Raw genomic sequence first — 17,654 nt, 5'->3', positions numbered from 1 at the left:
TTGACCATTAATGATTTTTAGGTTGGAATTTAGATGTTCTAGGAAGGCCTGTAGTAGGAGCAATGTGGAGGAAATTTTGAGCACTTTAAAGACAGCATTTTGTAAGATTATGTGTGAGACTCTGTAGAATGGGTTGCTTGCAAAAAAAACTTGATTTGAGGGTCCAGAAAATCTCCTTAATTTGAGTTGAAATGAAGGCTCTGGAAATCCTGTGGCAGGAGTATTGGAGTGGGAGTCAGCTTTTAATTAACACCAATCCTCATAGAGGAGATGCATACACTTAAAATGGTACTTCTATTTAAGAGCTTATTTGCACTTGCTTGTAATACACAGGTTTACGTTTTGCTTGCTTGTAGTACACAAGTTTCAATTTTAAGGCTGCTTTCCTTGTGTTATAGTTTACATAGCTCTGCAGCATGTGTTAGGTATGGGCATTACGTGTAAGAACTTGTAGGGAGGGATGAGGAAGAATCTATAATAAAAGTGTGACTAAAAGCAGAAGAAATGCAGGATAAGTTTAGTGCCTAAGACAGACTAGTCCCAAGAACGTGGGTTTCGGGTTGAAATCTGTTCAGCTGTTGGCTGCATGCTTCCTTCTACTTTGTTACAGGAATTTGTAAAATATAAAATAACAAGACAAACATAATTGTTTTGTAATTTAAATTATATTTTAATTGTTAATTATCTTTTTCAACAATATAACTGGTTAATTTTAGTTTGACTTAAATAAAAAAGTTGCTGCAGTTGGAATTTCTTTAAAAGTGTTCCTTCTTCCAATTAAAGCTTTAAAGCAATTTAACTATTCAGAGGTATTTAGTTGCTTGTGGAATGTAGTAGTGCAGCAGTAGTGACAAACTCAACATGTTTGAGAGTTTAATTTTGATAGCCTGAAGAGAAAAACATTTTTACGCAATGTTTAGGGTTAATTAAAAATTCATAGGCATTAATTATGGTTGGCATTTTACATCATTTGTGGTGAAGGAGGAATCCTGTAGAAGAAGGAGGAATTTTGACTGTAAAACCAAAACAACTGCAGGAAACATTTTTAAAAAAATAAACTACAGAGAATGAGAAAGTATGCTTTAAACTTTTAAACACTATTAATACTGTAAATATTTTTACAAACTTAAAGGCTTTCATAGTATGTGTTTAATGGCCTTTGTTTAGTTTCTTGATGTTAAAAAAAAAAAATTAACAAAAGCAAATGTTAATGCAGGTTTATTGGGATGTTTGCCTTGATATAGGGTCTGCAGCAGCTTATAAAGGAAAGAGGAGCAAAAGTAGATCTTAATCATGATTCTTGCAGTTCCTTAACCTGTAGTTTTGTTGCCTCTTTGCTGTTGTCAGATTTTTGGGAACACAATATCTATATTTTTGGTCTTTGTGGAGAGAAGGAAAAGAACACTGAGGTTGCATCTTCTGCATGTTAAAGATTGGTTATCTTGACTCATACGATGGGGTATATGACCTTCCTTCTACTTACCTGGACTGTAATTTGCTTATTTTGCTCACTTTTCTCCTTCTTTACTCTTTGTTCTTTCTGAAACATATGACCTTCATGCACTGCATGGTGTTAATTTGACTTTGAGCGTGAGAGAGATCTGGTGAGAATGTGGATAATCATTAATGCAGTTTGTTTCAGTGACTGCTTGAAAATGGTATTTAAAATAAACCTGTTGAGTGATCTTGAAGCCCATTACCCAATCAGGGAGTATTTGTTGTGCAGGGGTTGATATTGTGTATGTGAAGGAAACACCATATTTTCTGTTATCAGAAGCCTTTTCACCAGGGCTCTTTTGGCTTTGCTGTCCTGACTTTTGGAGAAAAGAATTCCTGACTCAGCATTGCAGCTGACTTTTAAGACATGCTGTTGAAATACTCGCTTTAGAATCCTTCTCTGTCATTTTTCCAAATTTTTCATCAGTGCACATTGCCAAGCAGTATTTGCTTTATTTTTTGCAGTTCATCTCAAATATTGTCAGTCAAAGGCCTAATATAAAAACTCTTGATATGTTCTTTGGGCTTTTCAAAATTATCTGTGTTAAAATATGAGATATGACAAGTAGACAGTTCTGTAAACAGTTTGCTTTGTCTATATTAAATGCAATGATGAGCTCCTTACTGCTTGTGTGATGTTTTTGTTAACCCTTGTTTGTTTTAATTAGCTGTAAGCAGTGAGAGGCAGTAATTTTAACAGCACCCAAGTGAGACAAAATGCATATATAGTAAGGCTGACCAAATATAACCACTGCCTGAATTGCTAGAAAATACATTATTATTTTAGTTTAATGCTGTCTTTAAGATCCAAGTACTTGTCCCTACTTCCATCCTAGAAAATCAGTGAATAACATGTTAGGAAAGCTTTCAAGTGTTGATTGGGCAGCTTATTGTCAGGAGTGACCTCATGTTGCAGTCTATTTCTATTTAGACTGCAGGGTTTAGTGCAGCACTCCAGAAGTGCTGTCTGACAAGCAGCCATTGAATCCCAGCAAGCAGTATGCATAACCAGCAGCCAACGTCGCGCTTTGCTGTTTTTCAAATGAAGCATTTTTACATGAAGTGCTCGTTTGGAATAGCAAAAATAATCAGAATGGCCTGTAAAGTTCTGCTGCACAGGTAAATATATGAAAGGAAAATGTTGCCTTGATATGATTGCAAATAAGACTACTTTAAACTTTATGATGATGTAAGATTAAATGTACTTTGGAGATATTGTGAAATGAAATATTTTTTTAATGATTTTTTTAACAAGAAATAGGAATCTGTGTACAGTCAGTAAATTACCAAGCAAAACTTTGAAATGTTTTATCTCTAGTTAACGTATTTTTCTATCTCAAGGTATGTTTTTACCGGGACCTTTTATAGGTAGGGAGACAGTGCAAGAGGGATTCTTTGGAGTGGGATAGCATTATGGAACAAAGATGTTTACCTTTCTGTGTCTTGCTGTGTCATGCTGCGTTAAGGCTCTGTGTAGCAGTATAAATTATAGCTTTTAAAAGTATCCTTGAACTGTGGTATATTGCTTGGAAATTGTAATGTCGGCTAAGAGCAATTGACACTTTTCTTTTTGAAAAGTGCTTAATTGCTGAAGTGATTAGTTGAAGAGGTAAGATATTCTTTACATACTAAGAGGATTCTTCAGGCTTTGCAATACTGCTGATTTATGCACTCTTTTGCTGAGTACCTCTAATGCATCTAAAGGTGTTTAATAAAAGCACTGCTGAACGAACCTACGCTGGGGGCTGAAGGTTACGCAGCAAGATGGAAAATTTTGTTGTGAACCATGTCTGAAATCTTCTGGGTTCTTTGGAGATGAGTTTGATTCTCTCCATTCTTGACACAGGTCCTTATTTTGTCTCAAGTGGTAGAATAAAAGGATTCCAGGTCATCGCAGTTTCCTATAAATAGTATTTGTACTTGTGCCCTTGACTGAATTTTTTTTGCTCTCTCTGACAACTAGAGTGTTGCAGTGTTCTGTGCTTTGATTGTGCCCCCCCTATTTGTCCTAGGAATGACTGTGTTTTGATAGTAAATTGATTTCAATGTATACAATTATGTATTAGTATTTTTAGAATGTAAGCATACCTTTTCTAATGCAGCTTTTGTAGAACTTGCTGAAAATGTTGAGATTGGATACTTAAAACTACATTTTTCATGTTTTGAAATCTTACTGGGTTTTTTGGCTGAGACTTTTGCTCATGCTCCTCCTGTGTTTTATATTGTTCATGAAGCTGCACTTATTCACAGCTTCATGTCTTCATTTTTTGAAGTATTTCAAGTATTGTCAAAACAAAATGTGTTTATCAGAAAACTTACTTTGTACAAGTAGTAGGACTATGTTGAACTTCTGTGCACAGAAATATCAATGAAATGTAAATATTAGTTGGGACTTTCTTCTTACCATTTCTTTGTTTGAAAGAAAAAAACTAAATGCTAGTGTGTTTGCTCAGTTGCTTGATCCAGCGGCTTTGAAATTAGTAGATCTGGCTTCTACATCAGGTTTTTCAATTTTCCGAAGCTATGTGGCAATGTCTGTTTTGAAATAGTAGTTTAGAGCTGCCTGTTCTGTCAGAGCATTAGGAATAATCTGCTTTTTCTCACCTAAGCAAACAGACACACAAATGATTCAAAATCAAGTTTCCATTTAAATAAAAATAAATGAAAAACCCCCATGAGCACCTGTTTTATTCAGTTGTTACATGGTGATGTTTAAATACAGTGCGCTTTGCTATTGGCCCAGTAGAAGTTGTCTAATGCAAAAGGGCATAATTATTTTTAAATAAATACTTTAACTACTTTCCTTATCAGCTAGCGTGTAATTGAAAGTCCTTTATTGCTTGTGTTTCATCTACTTAGAGGCAGAAAAAATAGAAAGACTGCTTCAGGTGATCTTAATATCTTACCTCTCTGGTGGTAGAACTACTAATAAACTTAATAAGGTCTAACCAAGATATTCTTTGCTGTATTAAAACTATTCTTGGGTAAGCAGAGAGACTGTCTACATTTTTTAGCACAAGCAAGGTTAATATCAGTCAAAACTATCTTGCAGAGGTTGTACCTGTTCATTCTACAGTGGAGTGGCAAGCTCCCTCGTATTTCAGAGTTTACTTTATGCATTCATATTTAAAATCAACTTTGGCTGCCAGCAGTGTTGTTGCATGGTAAGGAGTAGACTAAAATTTTGGTTTTCAGCTTTTTGAGCTTAGTCATATATAATAGGAGGAAAAAGCATTTGTTTACCTCCCTCCCCACCTCTTAGCTGAAATGCAGTTAGTATTTATTTATTTATTTCTGAATATGTAAGTTGCAACTCATTGTCATTTACAGTACGGCTTTCTTTTATTTCATTCTTAGCATATTTACTGCCAGTTTATAAACAGAATACTTAAGTTTTAGACAATGAGAGAATTTTCATCATATTCATGGAAAATTGTAGAGGGACCACACACAGGAGTTAACTTCCTTGAATTTACTTGTATTAATTACAGATTTCCCCCCACCCCCAGGAGCTTAACATGTTAGGCTGAAGTGGCTTGTGCTAGGAGATTTCCAAATGCTTTACAAATGACTAGCTCATGTCTCAAAACCTCTGGAAAGTACCTGCCTTGCACTTGAAACATAGCTGTCCTTGGAGAGCGCTGCAGATCTGTTGAATGTTGCAAAATAAAATTATGCAACAGCCTGACGGGCAGGGAAGAACCTCTATGAATTGCAACTGTGGAGGAAAGCAGAGTAATTTGGAATTTGCTTTAGGCAGCAAGGTTAGCATCTGCATTCTTAAGCAAGGTGTCAGGAAATCTTTGGAGACTAAGTGATTAGTATTTCCCATGGGAAAGACTGCACATCTGAGAGCTTATAGCTTCATAATATACTGAGTATTGGCTCTTGAGAGACAGAAATCTGCATTGCTACTTCTACGGCTTTGTCTTATGATGGCCTTCTTTAAGGTTGCTTTGCCTAAATAATAAAGGGGCTGCAAATCAGTGTTTACTTATTTGTTCTACTTTCAATAGCCACATTACGTGCAGTCTTTAAATATTTTCTAAGTTGCTTTCTGTGGACTTCAAGACTTTTATTTAGTGTGGTAAGTTTTTGCAGTTCATTAACTTACTTCTTCTTTATTGCAGTGCTCATATCTCTCCCATAAGTATCTTGCCAGCCTCTGCAGAGTAAGTATAATGAAAATATAAAATGTTTGTATTGTGCCATTACTAGAACGTGCATAGAGGATATGTCTTCTTTCAAGAAAAAGAAATGCTGTAGGTTTGATTACAGTTATGAATGAACATGTTGTAGTGTGAAGTATTTCACTTATGGCACTTAACTCCAATGCATGAAAAAGCTAACGTGTCAGTGTTGTTGACTGCAGAAGCGTGAGAGCACTGTATGGTAGAATCTAGATTCCAGAACACTTTGGTTTTATACTTAGATAAATCGGAGGTGTTTGACTTTACAATTATGATAGTATTCATGTTGCATTTTTAGCACCACTTCTAATTGCTAATAGTATAGTTCAGTGGCATTGCATGTACAAATGTGGAAGAAAAATAAACGTGCAATTCCAGAGTTAAAAATGGGGTAAATTAGTTTAAGATTCTTATGGGAGGACTTTTTTTATAGGCCTAACAGCTTATTTTGGATGAGCTGGCTAAGAAGCACTCAACAGAGTAGTCTGTTTTTAAAGAATGCTGTTCTTTTCTTGATGTATCTTTGGGTATATCCTGTGTCCTTCATCAGGTACTTGCTCATTGTCTCTACTGTTTGTGGGCTCTTGCCTTTTAAGATTCTGGCCCCATTCAGGACGGGTACAGCCAGCTGTGCTCAAGTGGTATCTGCTCCAGGATTGACTCTGGTCTGTTACAGACACAAATATTACTGTCACATTAATATATTAGGCTTTTATAAGTTTTTGTGTATAGACGTTAAGTTAGTCATTGTAATGTGTTGATTACTCTTAAAATACTGTTAATGGACTTCATAATACTTTATGTAAATCTTATGAAATAGAAGATAGGTGCAGTAATTTCCACTGCCTTTTTGGAAAAGTTAATCTCTTTTTGCCTTGAAGTACATGTCATCAAAGATTCCTGTCGTGTGTACAGTTTATCTCTGCCTTTCTGCATAGTTGATGATTGCAAAAGGAGAGTTCTTAATACGAATGTTCTGTCTTTTTCTTAGCATTTTAGAAAGAACAATTAGAGCAGCTGTGGAACAGCACCTTTTCGACCTGCAGAGCAGCTTAGATAATGATCTTAAACATATACAGCAACACAGACTGGGCTGTAACAATGAAGCAAAAAATCCCAGCGGGGATGAGGAAGGATCTAACAACCAGTAAGATTATTATTTTTTTGTGTCAGATATAAATTCCTATGGAATTCATATCTTAATGGAATTTATATCTTAACTATGGAATTTATATCTTAACTCTTCCAAAACAACCTACCCCGGTCCCCCATCTCAACCCAAAACAAAAGTTAGGACTTTTGCTATTAACTTCAATTTATTTCATGTGTTAAACCAAATCAGCTTCCATCAGTTCCCAGTAATCAACGGCCCTTGAAACAAATATCTTAAATTGATCTTATAGCTAAAAATGTTATGAAGTATAACTACTTCACTGCTGAATTCTATGCAAGTAGCACAAAACTTTAATTTACCCCAGTGCTTTCATTCTTATCTGACTGATGTTACTTAGGACAATTTTACCGTATGAAAGCTGTTGTAGCTGCTGTTTCAGTTTCCTTACCCTGTCTTTCCATGTCAACATAGCTATTTTACTGCTCTGGGTGTAAGTGTCAACAAATAGCTAAAAATGGAAGGAAAGAGCACTGTGAGTTTATTTGCAGAGTTTCAGCCTCATTTGATCAACTTTATAATAAAATCTTGCCATTTTATGACTGCAGTGATTGCTACAGCAGCTTTGAGAAGCTGGTACATTTTGGTGCTTTATTAAAAATAAATAGTCATGATTAATGACCCAGCTCTAAAAATGTGTAGTTAAGTAGGACTTCAGTACCTAAATTCCTTTGTTGCTTAGAGCCTGAAATACATGAAGTATTCACAGACTCAGGTGCTTTTTTAAGTTGTTCATTCTGTACTGTTTTTAGAAGCTTTAACCGTGACAAGAGGTCGGACTGAAGTTATCAGTTGATCATGAAAGTAATAATAATTGCTGGTAATAATCAATTAAAACTGAGTTTTAGTGTTAGAAATGTAAAGACTTTGAAGTAATGTCTTTCAAAGTACCTGCTCATGCAGGTAATCATGTGAAAGACCTATTGCAGCTGAATTCAGCATACAGTTACAGCGTAAGCGTTTTAAAGGCTGGCTGACTCCACAGAAGCAGAGGCTAAAAGTAGCGTCACTGCAGGTTTGAAACAAATATACTCTTCTGGCACAGTGACTATTTCAAATGCTTCTGATCCTCGTTCCACTTTGGATTAACTGTAATAGAGGACACATGATAGCCGTCTTGAAAGAGGTTGTCTGAGTCCTTTAAAGCAGTGCTGCCAGCAGACTATGTACAAGGCAAATACACAGTTAAGTGAATAACTAAAAATCGCAGTGATTTAGTGCAAATTTCTTACAAATAACTTAAAATAATTGCTGGAATTAAGAGAGTTAAAATATTAAATTCAAAACCATCTGTTTAGTGTCTGTCTATCTGATAAAGGAGGAGCATTTTTAAAAGTAGTTTTGGTGAGCGAGGAGAAGGCAGGCAAGGAAGTCAAAGGCTTGTACAGAATCATGTGGTAACGGGGATGGTGGCATGTAAAGAATGCATGAACATGAATATGGTATAAGTTAGTTTTAATCTGTTACAAGCCTTAAATTGAATTCTGGGGAGATTAAATGTTAGAAATAATGGTATTTCTCACTGGAGGGGAAAATAGTGATACTAGCTGTAAACTACCTGTCTTCAGTATTGAGGGGAGTGTAGCCACAGGAACTTGATCTAGTTGTGGTAGTCTCAATCTGTCACTGCTTCTGGCTGTTGGCACTTTTATTCCTTAGGTCAGCATAGTAAGTGGGGGATGTATGCCTGAAGAATACAAGTACAAGTATCAAATAAATACACTTTAATACATCTATCATGTACTATTGTAGAAAACCTCAGAAGTATATATAAACTACATAAATAATTAAATGTGCCTACAGGTGATTGAAATTGTAGATATTACCAGTAGCTTTAGGCAGAATAATTTTCTTGGAAAAAAACCTAACAAACACCCTAATGTTTGATACTGTTTAAGGAAAAAAAAGTGCAGTGGTGATGTGGTGGGGCTTTTTTTTCTTTCTTTTTTTTTTTTTTTAAAGGGGGGAACAACAGGTTGCTAAAGTCTTTCTGTTCTCCTCTTTAGGAATGAGGTTATTGAAGATAATGACACTGGTAGCAGCAAGAACACAGGAGAATGCTCTGAAGTATTGGTTTGCACTGATTTAGACAGTGAAGCTATGAAACATGATACTGTAACCGAGGAAGAAGAAAATGTTCAGGTGAGAGGAAGAGCCTCCTGTATATGAAAATCATAAATTGCTGTGACTTTAGTGAAGTGCTTTAGAGATCTGAGTTTTCCTAATCTCTCTGATGCAGCCTTACATGGCGCTGTTGCTCTGGGCAGTTAATTGCCTTCTCTGCTGTGCATGTTTTGTAGATGTGCACAGCGAAATTTTTGTGTACTTTGGTGCAACTTACCTGGACCCTGACTAGTGTTTTTCTATTGGTCTTTCCCAGGTACCAGTCCTTCCTTCTGCTCAGGTAAGTCAGTGTATCAGCAAGCATACCACTGGTTAGAATATCAGCTGTGTCAGTAAAGGCTTCCCAAGGAGCAGAAGATCTAGAGCTGTGATCGTAGCATAGCCCACAGTTAGTTACACCTTTTACTGTGTTAAGCAAGGGTAGAAGTAGCAGTCAGCCTGGAAGCTCTGCAGCTCCTTGACTATGCTTGTGCTAGGAAGGTATGATTTTGTAACTGGCCTATTAAAAAGAAAAAACCCAACAACCTACTCTCATGGAAATTGTTTCTCAGCCTTTTCTCGCTGTTTCTGGTTTCTTCTGTGGTAGACATAGATGTCCTGTTCTTTTTGACACATCTCTCTTAATTTCTTGTCTAGCTGGAAGAGGTTCTATTACTTCTCCTTGAATGTCTCTGCTTAGAAATCTGACTTGTGCTGTGCTGATGGCTCGTGTCCCTCCATACTGATGTGTTCACTTAGAATTTCTACACTTGAGGTGTTCAGAAAAAGAAAAATTAAAGACCATTAGACTTGTGACCTCCTGAAGGGGTTCAGAACTTATATGGTCATCTTGAATAGTGTCAGGATTGGCTGCTTGTATTCCAAAGCAGAAAAATCTGTATAGAGTGCTGCATGAGCACATATTAGGATGTGATGCTAACATTCTTGTAAAAATAAAATACATAATTGTATTTTTTAAAACTGTTTTGCTCAGAAAATAGAATGTTAATGAGACTTGAAGTTGCTGCTAAAGTTCCAAAAGCAACTAAAAATGTAAACAACAGACCACAGGATATCAGATGTCATAGATTTAATTTTGACTTTGCTTCTCTGTATTATACTTGAATAGCTTCACATCACTGAAAGGAGCAAGTATTGTATACAATTTCAATGGGAAGCACAGTATTGTAGCAACTGTAAATGCTGAAATAATTGTTAGCCGTATACAACATGCCTCGGCTTTGCTTTGAGCTGCAAATTATTAGATCTTCGCATACAATCAAATGTGAAGGTTTGTAGTATGTATGGCCTGAAGTTGTAATGGCCTGAACTGTACCAGCACTTTCTACTAGTGAGCAGATATCAGTCCCTTATTCAGGGTATCTTTACGTGATCAAGCAATGCTGTAAAATACGTGCTGATAAAACTGAAATCAAGTATAAAAGTAATATGCAAGAGAATGTAGTTTCTGTCACTCTGTTTGAAATAGCACATATGCGACTGTCAAATAAGCACTTCTAATGAAAAATTCAAATGTATAGTTCCTTATTTTTTTGGTACAACTTTTGTTGTCATAAATCTAAATGTTAAATTCTTTGGGTAGAGAGATTTGCTGTACATGTGTAGAGAACTTTCTACAGTGGTTTTTATCTTCTTGCCTGTGAGTCCATAAATCTTTCTGAGGGTTTCCTGAAAGATAACTAGATAAGCAAACCTATTGTTAGCAGACTTAAATTAACTAGAAGAATTTAATGGGTCTGTGAACTTGAAAATATGGAAATGGGTGCCTTAGCATAGCGAAACTGTGAGTCTTGTCTGGAACCTATGTTTTTATTAAAACAAAATGTTGCCATAGTGCTTTTTGCTATTGTAATGTATTCTTCTCCTAACCTTCTGTTTGCTTTCATGGATCCCAGATGACTCTTTCTGAATCACCTAACAAGCCAAACTTTTCAGTTGTTCTGGCTAAAGTAGCATATCGTTTTAGAATCCCATTCTGTTAAATTAAAATTTCACAGAATGCATTGGTTGTCCATGTTCTTTCCTGATGCCTTAGTGCCAAATCTTGTTATTAAAAAATGACTAGATTGTTACCCTATAGTGCAAAATGCAGAAAACAGGGTGTTGTGATTAGATGATATTTTATCCAGTTCAGGTGAATGCTATGTTTGCAAGAACTCTGTTGAAAGTACAGAGTTGCATATTTCTGCCATCAGTCTTTTTTTGACTGGCTATTTTAAGTCTTCCTTTATTTGTAGTATTTGTTTTAGGTTTTCAGTCTTTTGACAATGAAAGCCTTCAAGAGCAATAGAGAGTGAGGTTCTGATATTAACTCCTAACACTTTACTTCCTCCTGACTTCCTAGTTAAAATATATGTTAAGCTTTAGAAATCAAAACTCAGAAGATACAAATGTAGATGAAGAAACAAAAGTTGCAAATTGGTGGTTTTTCAGTGTGTTTTATGCAGTTTTAATAGTTTCAAAGAACAGCTGAGAACTGTGAATTCCACTTCTTAGGAAGTGTGCGTGTACTTCAGAGTTCCAAGTATGTTACCGTGCTAAGAATATAAAGGGTAATAAACATGATGCTTGGGAGCATATGTCATGTATAGTTGCACTTTTGTTGTCATACCTCATGTCATTCTTGGCCTTTTTTGCTTTTTGATATATTTCTGTCCATTGATATCAGTGGAAAGGTGGCATTCTGGGGTGAAGTTTTGTTGGTTTGGGTTTTTTCAATGTTAGTTTCTACCTTCTTGTTGATACACTAGTTCAGCTGTTATTGGAGAGTTGTGTCTTTAGGCAACGTGTTAAAGGGAAATTACTGATTCTCCTCTAGGAAAGGAGGTTGAGAGGGGCACGTAGGGTTGTAGGAAACAAAAGATGTGCACGTGAGCTCTCCTTTGCGTCTGAAATGGAAACAGAAGCAGCTGTTTCCGCAACTACAATAGGTGTGACTATGCAAGACTCGCACAGCTCATCTCCAGGGTGGAAATTATCTGCTGGAGTATGACAAATGCACTGTAATTAAAAATTGTTTCCCCGAATTGGAATTTGACTTGAGGGCTGAAATAATGTAAACAGAATAATGGAGTTCTGTCTAATAAGGGCAAGTATTACCATAAGCAGTGTAAAACTGGCAACTGTTATGTATATTTGAATTCTCCAGGTAACTTTATTTTATATTCAGAGATTTTAAAGATCATTTGTGAGAACTTCTGGAAGTCTGAAACCACATGTAATCTCTTACTTTAAAATGACATTTTATGTTTCAAATTTCTTATTTTCCCTCCCAAACAAGATGCTTTTTGAAGAAATTAAGTAATGGGCTTTGGCGTAAATGCCTAAAGTAGTCAGTCTTCCTGTGCCAACTTTTGTGAACAAAATGGTGACATGCATTCATCTGAACTTGTTTTGTGAGATGGTGTCATAGAAATGCCAGCGTTTCTTCATCCCCTTCTAGGTCTGTTGCTGCTTTATTTAGTAACAGGGATTAGTAGCTCCTTTTAGAAAGTCTGTCAGGCTTGTTTCATTTCATATATGCTGAGCACAAGTCTACATCCAACTCAGTTATTTTCGAGATAGGATATACTTACTGCCATGGTTTTAGTCACCTCAAGCTTCACACTATGATTGACAACTTGCAGTAGAACTGTTGGTGTTAATATTTAAAAGAAATAATAAAAAAAATGGTTTGTCTGAAGATGGAAAGTAATTATCTGTCTTCTAGTGATTAACACAGCTGGTTACTGGCCTTACTTTAAATGTAAAAATGCTGCATGGTTCAAAAGTAGGATTTCCACCTCCACACAAAAAGCTGTGCTTGAGGGCTTTTTGTGGTCAGTGGTGATCACAGAAATATTTTCACCTGAGAAAGCTATTCCCGAATCTTTTCTAAGCAGACTTTTTGCCAACAGACTGCAGACGTCTTATTGAAACCATGTGATAAAGATGCAGATGTTGATGGAGAAAATAATAGTGAAAGGTACGTGTTTTTCTTTTGTCACTTACATAGCAGAATGTGTAACTTCTGTTTTGAAAGGTAAGTGTACCAAACTGGTGATTGTGACAACACAGTATAACATAAGGGATGTGAAACTAAACATGTAACTTTTCACATGTGAAAATGGAGAGGATAAGATGGAATTACCTTTATATGATGATATAAAAGGCATGGAACTTTATACACTTAAATGAGAAAATAAGTACAAGCCTATACAGTGTATATATAATGGTTTTTTGTGACCAACCCTATGTTCTGGGCAAGAGAAATAGAAGAAGAAAAAGTTATTTTCTTTAAAATATTTTGGCACACTTTATTGCTTTTAATGATGGAAGAATTAATGCTGGTGATAGTGACTAGCCAGAAAACTAAGTTCACTTTTCAGCACTGATTGAAATTTCAGTTTGAGTTCAATTGACTTTTAAAGTATTTACTCCTAGATTGAGAATAAAGGTCTGAACTATTTTTATTTCCAATTTGTTTCAAGTCCAGTTGTTGTTTACATGCTTCAGCTTCAAATTCTGTATGAAGAACAAAGGTGGTGGTGGGAACAATGTAACTTTTGCTCCCCAGACTTTTAATTACCACTTTAAGGAAATACATTGCATATCTGCTAAAACTGGACTAGGGTATGTAAGAATAAAATGTAAAGGGAATGTATAGTATTACCTGTCCATTAAGAACTTGTATTTAAAATGGTAATTAGGTCTGTGTCTTCTTTTTAGGCAAAATAGTATATTGCTTGGTGGCAATGATAGAATATCTTCAGAGAGGTTTCTGGTAAGATTATGGTTTCATTTATATACATATACACACCATCTTATGAACTTAAATGAAATACAGATAAGAAGAAAACCAGTAAATTCAGCTTTAAAAATCTTACGTTGATGGCCTGCTGCAAGGTTTGCAAAACCTCTGTTAGAGATCTCATTGTCTCGCTTCACAGAAACTTTTGCCAGCAGAACAAGCTTATACTTACACGTCTTGTGTAAGAAATGTTTTGTAATGCAAATAATTGACTGCTGTTGAGGGTGGGGAGGAAGCTTGTTTAAAATTCCTTGAATTGGGAAAGAAGAATTTTTTCTTCCCCCCTGAAAATTTCTAGGAGTATTGGAACTGGTACTGATAAGGTGCCTAATTTCCAGTTGCTAAATGATAGTAAAATTGTTCTGTTCTGTTATTTGAATACAGGATTCAAGTAGCAAGACATGTGATCTTAATGCAAATACTGATTCAGAGGTGTCGGGGGATGGCAGCGTTAATGTTTCTCAGGAAGCTCTGGGTGTCCAAGTACCACGTCTAGATCTGAAGAACGTATCTGATGGTGACAAATGGGAAGGTAATTTTCATCCTTTGGCTCACAATATAGTTAGCTAGTAATGATAAATAGGACATCTGACAAAGCAGAAGCAGCAGACAACTTATGCTTTTTTTTTTCTTTAGTTAAATCTGAATAATATGTTCTTAGACATGGTAAGAATCAACCAAGTCATGCCATAGGACCTATCTTATTTCAGAACTATCTGCACCTTAATTAAAAACCTTAAGCTAAAGGAAAAATAGTCAAAGGAGCAACTTAAGAAAGCAAAAAAGCCTAAGTTTCATACTAGAGGTTTGGTTTGTTTGGGTTTTTATTTATTTATTTAAAAAGTGACTTCTGGTTCCCAGGACCTTGAGTCTCTCATGCAAGTCCTTAAAAATGCTTTCTCTGATTATGTCATCTAGTTAATATTGTGTTTTAACATTGTGTCTTGTTTGTTTTGGTTTTTCTAGATGTAAGCTACTGAAGTTCTAATACTAGCTGAATTTGACTTAAAATCACTAAACTACTAAACACAGCAATTTATATTTCATTTATTCTGAAAAATCTGTTGGTTGTTTTGTTTTAAACATCGGGAATATAAGGTGTTGGTTTCCATGTCATTGGACAATTTGAAACAGCTCTACATTTTGAAATAAAAGTCAAAGCTGTAGATGGATATTATTTCTGTGCGCCCTCTCCCTCCATTATTTGGGTTTTAGGAAAAGCAAAATGTTTGAAGCATAGTTTTTTCTCAGATAGGATTCCTTATGTTTGTGACAATATTCTTCATGGCCTTCCAGGTTTAGCAAGCCCCTAAGCTTGTGAACTTTGTTGCTCAAGTGTCTGGTAATAGCTGTTTAGACTGTTGTTTCACTTGTGTAAAAACATAACCCCTTTTGTAACCAAAGCAAAACACTCTTGTCAATATCTTCTTTTCAAAGTACTTACCTTTTCACATGTTCCTTATATTCTCTTTCCTCTGCCTAGTGTTATATTCTGAATCATTACACCTTAAAAAATGCAAGTGATAGAGTTTGCTAAAATACTGTGAACTGTCACTGACAGTACAGTGACCACAGTCCACTTGTTTCCAATTTTAAAAACTTGAAAACTTGGTAGATACAGTACAGATTTAGTGTGCAGGGGCGAAGTTTTAACTTCCAACAGGCTGTTCCAGTGGCAGCTATTCTTTGAGGTGCCTGCAAGTGTCATGGTCAAATGGTGTTAAGACACTGGTAACAAAGAATGACTGCGCTTCTGGTTGCTGTGTTATAAATATTAAAATTAGTGAAGTATACCTGGGATATGTGTAGTTTAACAGTGCAGCATATAGTTTGTAGCATGTCAGCACACAAAGCTTTGTCGTGAAGCTCAAATGGCGATAACTTACTGTTGACCAGTGTCGACTGTTTTACAAATTGTCTGCATGAATCCATCCTCCCCTCTTACAAATGACGAGGTTTGCAACTTGTGATTGGCTTACTTAGATTTGTACAATGCTGGTTGGCCTTCCTGAGCCTCAGCAAACTACATTCAGAGTATGTCATGCCATAGAGAAGTCTATTTGCAGACATCTGAAGACACTGAGTCTAGATTTTCATTCTTGTTGCCCAAGTTAATAACTTTATATAAAGTTTAAAAAAAATAATCCTGCTTATGTTCTCAGTGTTTTATTTACATTAATTGCTTACTTGCACATTACATTTTTTTACATCCTCTATTTGTGTTAATCTGATTAATACGTATTCTCAGAAGGTTTGTGGCTTCCATTTTCATTATTTCCTTAAATCTGCTCATTAAAGTTGCTTTGGTTTTACCTACCCAAATAGCTTTATGACCATGACTTTGAAAAGGAAGTAGTGTATCTGTATATGAATTTATATTACAAACTTCTCAGTAGTAAAGTCATGATATTTTGCAAGAGGTGTTAATTTCATTGCAAAGTATTTTAACTGTGACCGTTCTTCAGTCCTGTTCAGAATGGTTATTAGGATCTCAGTCTTCCAAGGCACTGCAAGTCCTTGTGGTATTCCACTGAAGTAGGTTGGCTTTGTAAAGAAATCTATACTAGTCCAAATCTTGTTACAAGATTTGGGTTATTAAAGCCTACCTGATAGGAAACTTAAAGGCCTGTAACCAATAGAGTTCTTGAAAATGAACGTCAAATACTTGCTGGCTTAAGGCAAAAATGCAGATCAGTTGATCTATATTTCTGAGTATTTTTGCTGCTGTTTGGAAATCACCACCGTCTCTATGATTTATGAGCTGTGAGCAAAAACGTATTTAGAACTTGTCTTTTGGTAATGTGAGGATGCATGAGACTCTTATTAAACTACAATAAGTCTTTACTATTCTTGTGTCAGTTCTTTGTAAACTTTTTCAGTAAAAAGTTCAAATTTGCTAAGGACTGAGCATCCTTACCTGCCATTGAAATTATTTGGAAGCTGAGAGTGCTCAGGGCCTGGCCCAAAAGATGGGATGCTTTTCCCTGGTACTGTATCTTCCTGCTTTACATGTTATGTATAGTTTGTTCTGACTGTGCTGTGTGTTCACTTTAGTATTTTTGCCATTCTTTTTCATTTTATTAGCGCCATGCCCTATCACTTTTCCCCTCATTGATTTCAAAACAATGCATCTGCAGAGAGAAGGGGAGGGTAAGTATGGTTCGCCATACGTTCAGTTATCTGCCTTTCAATAGTTTATGGTTTGCTTTCTAACTAACCCTTCACCTGCTGTCCCTTATATCTTGGGAATGTTCTGACCTGCAATTTTTTTTGTTTACTTTTTTCTAAAACATCCCCTTTTTCTATCTTGTACTGTGTAAACAGGCAAGATTATAGCATAAAAACAAAATGAAAATCCCAATAATACTTAGTAAATGTACAACGGAAAGCAGGTACAAGGGTTAATTTTTTTTGAAGATTACTTTGTGGGGTTTATTGTTGTTCTGCACACTTTGAACCCAGTTTTCAAATTTCTGATTTGAACTGGAAAACATAGGCAACTCTCTGAAAGGAAAAGGGGGGGTGGGATTTTAAACCAAAGTGCTTGGAAGGCCATGTCAGCTTTTTGTTAGACAGCAAGAAAACCATACCTGAGAATTGTAAGGGATGTTAGCAACTAACTTTTTATAGGGATTTGAAAAAATTGATTGTTTTGGAATCGCCTGCCTAAAAGAAATCACCTTCCACAAATTAAGAAATCTCTTTTTCTCAGTGGTGTCAAGATGGATTTAAACTTAAAAACCCAACAACACTCCTTTTAAAAGACTTAGGCAAATGGGTATTGTACCTAAAGAGGTATTGTCAGGCTTACCTTCTTCAAAAACCAAGAGGACAATCTGTCAAAGTACATGCGTAAGGTAGGAAAATTAATTTCCACAGCAAA

General features: G+C 35.8%; 1 protein-coding gene across 6 annotated transcripts in view; it reads left to right on the top strand.

Moving 5' to 3' along the window:
- FAM13B (family with sequence similarity 13 member B) overlaps positions 1-17,654 on the top strand; it is a 66,950-nt gene that overhangs the window by 37,383 nt on the left and 11,913 nt on the right. For 3 of the 6 annotated variants that reach the window (XM_054841737.1, XM_054841740.1, XM_054841736.1), the window contains exons 8-15: positions 5,628-5,669; positions 6,679-6,834; positions 8,865-9,000; positions 9,239-9,262; positions 12,879-12,946; positions 13,690-13,744; positions 14,156-14,303; positions 16,856-16,921. In XM_054841737.1, the coding sequence (XP_054697712.1) occupies positions 5,628-5,669; positions 6,679-6,834; positions 8,865-9,000; positions 9,239-9,262; positions 12,879-12,946; positions 13,690-13,744; positions 14,156-14,303; positions 16,856-16,921 (695 nt within the window). Of the gene's footprint in view, positions 1-2,450; positions 2,617-5,627; positions 5,670-6,678; positions 6,835-8,864; positions 9,001-9,238; positions 9,263-12,878; positions 12,947-13,689; positions 13,745-14,155; positions 14,304-16,855; positions 16,922-17,654 lie in introns of those variants that run through there. The other 3 variants (XM_054841739.1, XM_054841738.1, XM_054841741.1) reach the window with 2 other exon arrangements.

The sequence above is a fragment of the Grus americana genome, chromosome 14 (genome assembly GCF_028858705.1).
Source record: "Grus americana isolate bGruAme1 chromosome 14, bGruAme1.mat, whole genome shotgun sequence".
In the NCBI taxonomy this organism is placed as follows: domain Eukaryota; kingdom Metazoa; phylum Chordata; class Aves; order Gruiformes; family Gruidae; genus Grus; species Grus americana.
This window is presented reverse-complemented; position numbering and strand designations above follow the sequence as displayed.